This window comes from Ylistrum balloti, unplaced genomic scaffold, assembly GCF_031769215.1.
Source record: "Ylistrum balloti isolate Yb309-2 unplaced genomic scaffold, AGI_CSIRO_Ybal_v1 Utg370584, whole genome shotgun sequence".
Lineage (NCBI taxonomy): Eukaryota > Metazoa > Mollusca > Bivalvia > Pectinida > Pectinidae > Ylistrum > Ylistrum balloti.
Window position 1 is genome coordinate 849,242 of NW_026782363.1, and position 9,182 is coordinate 858,423.

Below are 9,182 nucleotides of genomic sequence, written 5' to 3' on the forward strand. Positions count from 1 at the left end.
CTCTACAGTACCCTTGGAGTACCAGTTCGCTCGCCTAACACTACTCTACAGTACTCTTGAAGTACCAGGTCCTCTTGGTTGAGTTGGCATTGTCAGCAGCAGCGTGATTGTAAAAAAGATTGTATAGACATAAAGTTTTCCCACAACATGGCAGCTGTTCAATGTATGTTGAAGTATCTTGATTCACAAAGAAAAAGGTCTTCACTAAAGGACTAAAACTATTGAGCTTTTGTGTAATTATCTCAGATTTCCGACAGCATGAAGAATAAAACGCTGTTAAGTGGTTACGATCTGGACGTGTATGGACTGGACAACGGTCAGTTTTATCTGATACATATACCAGCTATGACATGTATTGCCTTGAGTTTTATATCGGCAATATTAGTTCTTACATTTTCATTCAAATCTCAAAACATTAAAACTTTTTTCTCTTGGACTAAAAGTGAGCGATTTGTCGTCTACTTGGCATTATGTGACGGGTTGTTCAACATTTGTCATACCCTTGACCACGGACATATAGTGCTGACCAGGAACCATGTGTATCCGCTGGCACTTTGCCAGTTTTATGGGTTCATGTTGGCCGAATTTATAACAGCGCAAAATCTGCTCGTAAATATCGCTGCTATCAATGCCTTTGTCTTGATATTTTTTCGGAAGCATATCTCTTTCGGGAAATATGACTGGAAATTATTATTGTGGACATTCGGAATGCCTTGTGTTTGTTCAACTGCTGCAGGTATTGCCGGACAGCTGGGACCAAATGGAGCATTGTATGTATATTTTACGTAAGATTTTGTTAGAAATTGAAAAGAAAAGAGGATGTCAATGAGAAGTCTAAAAGTAAGATAGCATAAATTAATGAGTAACTCACTCACTCACTCACTCACTCACTCACTCACTCACTCACTCACTCACTCACACTTACTCACTCACTCACTAAAAACGGATGCCATTCTATCACAGTCTATCAATACTATTAAGAAAGTGTATTTTCGCTATTGTCGATGCACCAAATCTTAAATTGAGCTGTCGAGTAGCTTCTCACAGAAAACAAATGATATCTATTCTATTAAATATATTCAGATTCCTGTGAATGTTGTGCATCGTTTTGAATTAAAATTCTGCAAATTTAATTCAGTACACAACAGCTCTTCTCAGTACAAAGGACAAATCCAATGCTATTTTTATAAGGGAGAGAGTAAATGTTGAGTGAGAGATTTTCTTTACATGCCAGCGTATTCCTGTTTTTATCTGAACACTTCCAGCGCCGATACAATTACTTACGCTCAGTTAGATTTATTATCTATTGTAAATTAAGTGAATTCTATAAAGAATCTATCTCAAGAAAGTATGATAAATTAAAGTTTCAAATGTGTTTTTCTGCAAATAATATCTAAAGCGGTCATTACATATCGTTTAATTCTAGTGAACCTTTATCAAGTTACAACCTAATAGGTAAATTCGATAACAAGTTAATGTGTATATGACTAATTTTCACAAGTTTCTATCAATCATTAATTTTTGTTTGGTTGATGTAAAATTGGATATTTTTTATTCCTTAATGTGTGTATATATTTTTCTGGTTCATATTGAAATTGCTTCATTTTACTGTATCTACAATGTACATATATTTGATGTACATATGTTTACTTCATTTGGTTCAGATGTATGTGTGTGCGCTTATATGATTCACTTATATTGTACCCTGTTAATGGGGATATGGTTCACGTTTATTGTATCGAATTAATGGGGATATGGTTCACTTATATTTTACCCTGTTAATGGGGATATGGTTCACGTTTATTGTATCGAATTAATGGGGATATGGTTCACGTTTATTGTATCGAATTAATGGGGATATGGTTCACGTTTATTGTTTCGAATTAATGGGGATATGGTTCACGTTTATTGTATCGAATTAATGGGGATATGGTTCACGTTTATTGTATCGAATTAATGGGGATATGGTTCACGTTTATTGTATCGAATTAATGGGGATATGGTTCACTTGTATTGTACCCTGTTAATGGGGATATGGTTCATTTTTATTGTACCCAGTTAATAGGGATATGGTTCACGTTTATCGAATTGATGGAGATATAGTTCACTTTTATTGTACCCAGTTAATAGGGATATGGTTCACGTTTATCGAATTAATGGAGATATGGTTCACTTTTATTGTACCCAGTTAATAGGGATATGGTTCACGTTTATCGAATTAATGGAGATATGGTTCACTTTTATTGTACCCAGTTATTAGGAATATGGTTCATTTTTCTTGTACCCAGTTAATGGGGATATGGTTCACGTTTATCGAATTAATGGGGATATGGTTCACGTTTATTGTACCCAGTTAATAGGAATATGGTTCATTTTTCTTGTACCCAGTTAATAGGGATATGGTTCACGTTTATCGAATTAATGGAGATATGGTTCACGTTTATCGAATTAATGGGGATATGGTTCACGTTTATTGTACCCAGTTAATAGGAATATGGTTCATTTTTCTTGTACCCAGTTAATAGGGATATGGTTCACGTTTATCGAATTAATGGAGATATGGTTCACGTTTATTGTACCCAGTTAATGGGGATATGGTTCACGTTTATTGTACCCAGGTAATAGGGATATGGTTCACGTTTATCGAATTAATGGAGATATGGTTCACGTTTATTGTACCCAGTTAATAGGAATATGGTTCATTTTTCTTGTACCCAGTTAATGGGGATATGGTTCACGTTTATTGTACCCAGTTAATGGGGATATGGTTCACTTTTATTGTACCCAGTTAAAGGGAATATGGTTCATGTTTATTGTACCCAGTTAATGGGGATATGGTTCACGTTTATTGTACCCAGTTAATGGGGATATTATTCACTGTTTTCTGTACCCAGTTAATGGGATATGGTTCACTTTTATTGTACCCAGTTAAAGGGAATATGGTTCATGTTTATTGTACCCAGTTAATGGGAATATGGCTCACTTTTATTGTACCCAGTTAATAAGGATATGGCTCACTTTTATTGTACCCAGTTAATAAGGATATGGTTCACTTTTATTGTACTTAGCTAATGGTTAATGAGGATATAGTTAATGATATCGTTAATTTTTAGTTTATCCAGTTGGCAGGGGTATCATTAATTTTCACTGTAACTAGACAATGTAGATATGATAAATCTATTTGGCTTTCAGGTATGTATATATGTGGTTATCTAATTTTCCGCTTCATTTTGATATTTACATTATGACCCTCTATAAGTATATGTATGATAAGTGTTCCTAGAATTGATGACTGCACAGGAAATGTCCCATGTAAAACGTCAATGAATTTGTCATCATAGACATCATCACCTTGCGAAGATTAAAAAAAAAGAGGAATTGAAATTCGAGTGAAAAGTAGAGATTTGAATAAAGATTGTTTGGCTCAGTCATTTAAAGCGAAACCTCCTATTGGAGGGTGTGACCTGTGTCACGACATCATTTCAAGAAAAATAAGCGTGGGATGCTTGTCGTAAGTATATCACACACTCTCGGAGAAATTCCTTAGAATTGCTATGGTCCCCCAGGAAACCATAGACATATATCTAAATACTCATAAAGACAATCTCAAATTTGCCATATGTAATGACAATAGATATTTGACCAAAACTGAGTTAAAAAAGAAAACACTTCCTATACTGCAGACGCTATAGATCAATGTCCTAATACAGTTTAAATTTACTACACGAAATAGGTGTAAAATAGAGGAGATTATATCTAGTTAAGGCGGAAATTTCTCATTTATCTAATGCAATGTTTTTTACCTACAAAGCTTTAGTTGATTCCAATCGATTAAGTCGTTAATTGCAATTAGGAAATTGAGACATTGATGGTAATAGCCTCACGTGTCTTCAATACACATGTATATACTTCTCACTTCTAAAACTTGTCAGTCGTACGGACAGTGCTCATTACCTGACCAAACGTAATCAAACAACTCCTACTTTTATCTTATCTTTCAGGTATCATATCTGATTCAAGCTAAATGCAATATATACAGCCGTATACCTAGAGAGTAGGTGTAGATTCTGGTTCATTAATCACTGTCTACTCATTATCAAACAAACAGTTGACTCTGTCGGTACAAATACCACTGCGTGCGACAAGTTAGTGGTCCTGATTTTGTTTAATCAATTTTCACATCGTTCTACCTGACCTAAATGAGGAGAATTGATAATGAATCTGTTTTCTACTTGACCGAAAATTTCTTGATAAGATCTGATGTTAATGGTTCAATATATCAAGGATACACTTCTAGAGGATTTTTCCGGTCAGTAATCCATAGATTATCCATAGATATTATCTATTTATCCATAGATATCTTAACAATATACTGGTTAAAGAATCAGGGAATGTGCTACTATTTAAATCATAACTTTCTAATCAACTTATTTTAAACCTCGCAGTAACCATTCAATAGATAAGTATTTCGTTATATATCTTTATTATAAGCTTAACTATTGCTAATGGATATCAATTTCTCTTTCTCTTCTCAGTCATTGAAGTACAATAATGTGTGACTAATAGAATCTTCCCCTACCCTGAGGGTGTGATAGAGAAATCTCCAACCCGAGGGGTGATTTTTGTTGTTGTCTGACCCCAGGCTCTGCCGAGGATTAGACTACAAAAAAATCACCCCGAGGGTTGGACATTTCTCTGTCACATCCTCTGAGGGTAGGGGTTGATTATTTTTCTCCCACCCCATTATTTCCGCCACGACGTAAAAAAAAATCCCACGGTACAAGTGTCTGAATGTCGCGTGAATATCACCATTCACGTTTCCTAAATTCTACATTCTTCCGCGAGAGCAAAATGACAGACTACAAACGCAACATGAATAACCATTAGAAATATTTATTTTTTGGAAATTAAATATTTTAATTAGCGATAGATACATGGAAATACTTGTATTGAACAACATTTAACTCCGTATCATTTATTAAGGTAGGGTAGGCTTGCCGCGATGTCATGGACAAAAAGGGGATTTCCCAGTTTATGATGACGTCAATTGTTTTTTTTTTTATAAAAAAAGTCCCAGACAAAAAAATGACAATAACGTATAATTTTACCAACACTTCTATATAAATCAATGAAGTACTTGTTCATTGAAACCAATTTTACAAGGAACCTGTAAATATTTGACGTTTGCATCAAAATAGGACAATAACACCATGATCAAACATCGTAAAAATAGAGGTTCTACAACGAGTGGTAGTTGATTATCATCGTTATCTAACTCGAGTTAGTTAATTTTTTAGAAAAGACACGAGGCTCGAGTTAGATAACGATGATAATCAACTGTCATGAGTTGTAGAACTTCTTTCTACCATAACCTTTTAACGTAAAAATATATATATTGTGTACAACATTGTTTCGCCCCCATTGACACTTTCGCGTAAGAATACATCGTAGGTTGTCTGATTGGCTCATTGATATGCAAAAAGAGACAAAATCGCTATTTTTGATGCAAAAGACTTATCTATTCAGTAATATTGTTTGGAAACATCCCGTAACATTAGTTCATTGAAACACGTTACAAAATTACACCAATTGTTTATCTTTTAAAAAAAATAATTTGGAAATAGATGTTATTGCGTATAAGAGTAGTGCTTCTTCGCGGGAAAATGTGAATGCAGACACGATTAAGATGGCGTGTAATTTCGAGAACTTCTGATCACTTTCATCAGAACTGTACATCACAATATCAAAGGTTGGGAAACCAAAATTACTGCATTTACCAATTACTATACCCTTTTCCCCTCCACACAGTTTTACCGCATCACCGATCTTGACCGCCGGCAAGAATGACAGATCGTCACTGTCAGCCATGTTGATGATGGACAGCAGACGATGAAAACAATCGCACGTGGCGAAAGTAGTTCGAGGTCACAGATCATTGTTGGGTCAACTGTTAATGCCTCGTCCAATAGATTTAACTGTCACCAATAATACACGTGTGTATTATGCGTATGAATAAACAATGGATATGGTGTTTAATGAATAGACTGTGCGTGAGATAACATACGCAGGTTATGGTAGGTTGGTACTACTGCATTGACTTCGGATAATGTTCATCTCATTGGATTATATCATTAAAATTCATATCTATACAGAGATACGAAAAGTATAGAGTGTGGAAATTTAGTACAAAGTTTGGCTTTTTTTGCTATCAACACATTTTATTTGTGACATTTGTTATTTTAAAAGTTTTTTCATTCTTTTGCCATTTTTTACAGTTGCTATTTTGATGGTGTCAAGGGCGTAATTACCAACATTTTCTTCACCACTGTTCCTCTCCTGCTCGTCCTAGCCATCAACATCATCATGTATGTCCTCACCTGGACAAGAATCCGCTCCGAGGCCAAGAGGATCAAAGGCACTGTCGGTAAAAACGCGTCCACAGTGGCGGCATCTCACAGAGCTGCCAAGTCCATGTCTTTGTTTGTCATGGCTTTCTTCATCCAGTGGTGGGCAATGGCGTTCTATGGAGTGTGGCAACTTATAGCCGAGGTACCACAAGCCATCTTCCAATTCGTTACCACGTTCTCCAACATTGGAGGAATCTTGAATGGAATAGTGTACATCATCATCAAACGAAGGAGGCGGACGGCACCGGCAGAAACGGACGATCAGACAGTTCAGACACGTGTCTCAGAAAGTAGGCACCCGAGGCCAGGAGTGATAACTACAGCATGAATACCTCAGACAAGACATAGTTGTAGGAATGCTTACTAATTCAGCTGGGTTTTTCATAAATGTGTGTGTAGATTATTAGAAGGTGGCACGAATCAAATGTAGAGTGACGACTTAACAAGACAGGAAGCAAACAAAAAGGACACCTAAAATATGCCGCACAGTAAATTGATATCACAGAGAAATAAACATTGAAAATAAATCTAAATCTAAAAATAAATGTTAGGACGTGCTATAGATATCAATGACTTTCCTGCTGTGTTAATAATTTAGTATGGTCACGTGCTTATCAATATTTAATGTTCAAACAACGACATGGCTTACATTTCATCGTGAGAGAGGCATCACCTTGTGTTCTTCTAGTTACCACTGATGAAACTTCATCGATCAAAGCATCGTCCAACTGATTAACGAAGTGTAGTTTCCTCTCCTAATTACGTACGATCTACTAATCGGCTCCTGTACCTAATGATACCGAAACCTTCGTTATGACCCGTCAAATATATATTGTCAACCTAATTTACATGATTTCTTAAAGAGCAATGCTGTTTCCTGCCAATTAATATTGTTAATAACGATGTTGTGTTCAACAATTTATCCTCTTTAGAGAACATTTTTTATTGAATATCCCCGTCACAGGATTCAGTTTCTCGGCAATATTTTGAAAGTGATATGTAATTTACTTTGTGAATTATCTCCCCATCAATGTGTTGTAATCAAATGTACGCCTGGTGAAGTTACATTGTGTATCTGAAAATCACTTGTCTTAATATATTTTCTGCTGATTTTGTTTAATTTCGAAGTGAAGCCAACCTTATAGTTGACAATGTTTTATAGCTGTACTAATTGGATATAGCCACAGCCTTGTCACTATTCGGGAAGTGGCATTATTCTTTACACAACATAGGGTTTATTGGTAATAATGTTAGTTATAAACTGGGGAAAGAAATAACATTTTTATGGCCAATGAGGAAGAAACAAAGATAGAATGAACAATAATATAGAATGATTCACCGACTATAAAGTGCGGCCTCGTTGACCTTCCAACAAATGTCGATATCTGTGTTAGAAACATACATAAAACACTTGTTAAAAACCAGTTACCTCTGTTCTGTTTCATATATAGTTAAACATGTAAAAACCGATGTTTAGTGTTGATTTTGTGTGTAATTTCAGAAATCTGAGTTAGTGGCCCCAGCAACGGTATATCGTGGTTATACGCTCGTGAATCAGTTCCGTTGACCAATCAAATATAGTGTTACATTTGGAACGAATATGAAAATCAATAAAGGGTATTTACACTTCATGCGAAAGACACTAGTTCATCATGTAAAATGTTGATAATGAAAGGAACCTTAATGAAAGTTATAGCTGTTGAATATATATCACTACACGTTGTTGTAACAGCTGTAAGAATTTATATCACTACACGTTGTTGTAAGTTATAGCTGTTAGAATATATATCACTACACGTTGTTGTAACAGCTGTAAGAATATAGTGTTACATTTGGAACGAATATGAAAATCAATAAAGGGTATTTACACTTCATGCGAAAGACACTAGTTCATCATGTAAAATGTTGATAATGAAAGGAACCTTAATGAAAGTTATAGCTGTTGAATATATATCACTACACGTTGTTGTAACAGCTGTAAGAATTTATATCACTACACGTTGTTGTAAGTTATAGCTGTTAGAATATATATCACTACACGTTGTTGTAACAGCTGTAAGAATATATATCACTACACGTTGTTGTAACAGCTGTTAGAATATATATCACTACACGTTGTTGTAACAGCGGTTAGAATATATATTACTACACGTTGTTGTAACAGCTGTTAAAATATATATCACTACACGTTGTTGTAACAGCTGTAAGAATTTATATCACTACACGTTGTTGTAAGTTATAGCTGTTAGAATATATATCACTACACGTTGTTGTAACAGCTGTAAGAATATATATCACTACACGTTGTTGTAACAGCTGTTAGAATATATATCACTACACGTTGTTGTAACAGCGGTTAGAATATATATTACTACACGTTGTTGTAACAGCTGTTAAAATATATATCACTACACGTTGTTGTAACAGCTGTTAGAATATATATCACTTATCGTTGTTGTAAAATATAGCTGTTAGAATATATATCAATACACATTGGTGTTACAGCTGTTACAATATATATCACTACACGTTGTTGTAATAACATGACAAATATTAAAGTGTAAAAACTTATGTGGTACCGAATAAAGATGTTCAAGCACTATTTTCTCGTTATCACCTCTGTATCGATAAATGTTCAGCTTCGACACAATATTTTCAGATGACATACCAGACTATATAGAAGAAGAGAAGACTGATTTACATACATATATGTATAACAAATCAACAATCACTAGTAATCGTCACTAGAATTATTCACATAATAATCACAGAACA

At 34.8% G+C, this 9,182-nt stretch overlaps 1 protein-coding gene across 1 annotated transcript; it reads left to right on the plus strand.

Annotated features, from left to right (window-relative positions):
• The first annotated feature begins 258 nt into the window (after positions 1-258).
• Positions 259-6,735, plus strand: LOC132556697 (uncharacterized). Its single transcript, XM_060221131.1, has 2 exons — positions 259-770; positions 6,276-6,735. The coding sequence occupies exons 1-2, from the start codon at positions 259-261 to the stop codon at positions 6,733-6,735; spliced, it is 972 nt and encodes a 323-aa protein (XP_060077114.1).
• Positions 6,736-9,182: the final 2,447 nt, after the last annotated feature.

Excerpts from the sequence above, each read along its gene's own strand:
- LOC132556697 (XM_060221131.1), top strand. The coding sequence starts at position 259 with ATGAAGAATAAAACGCTGTTAAGTGGTTACGATCTGGACGTGTATGGA. Across the intron at positions 771-6,275 it reads CTGGGACCAAATGGAGCATT|TTGCTATTTTGATGGTGTCA; the intron begins GTATGTATATTT and ends CATTTTTTACAG.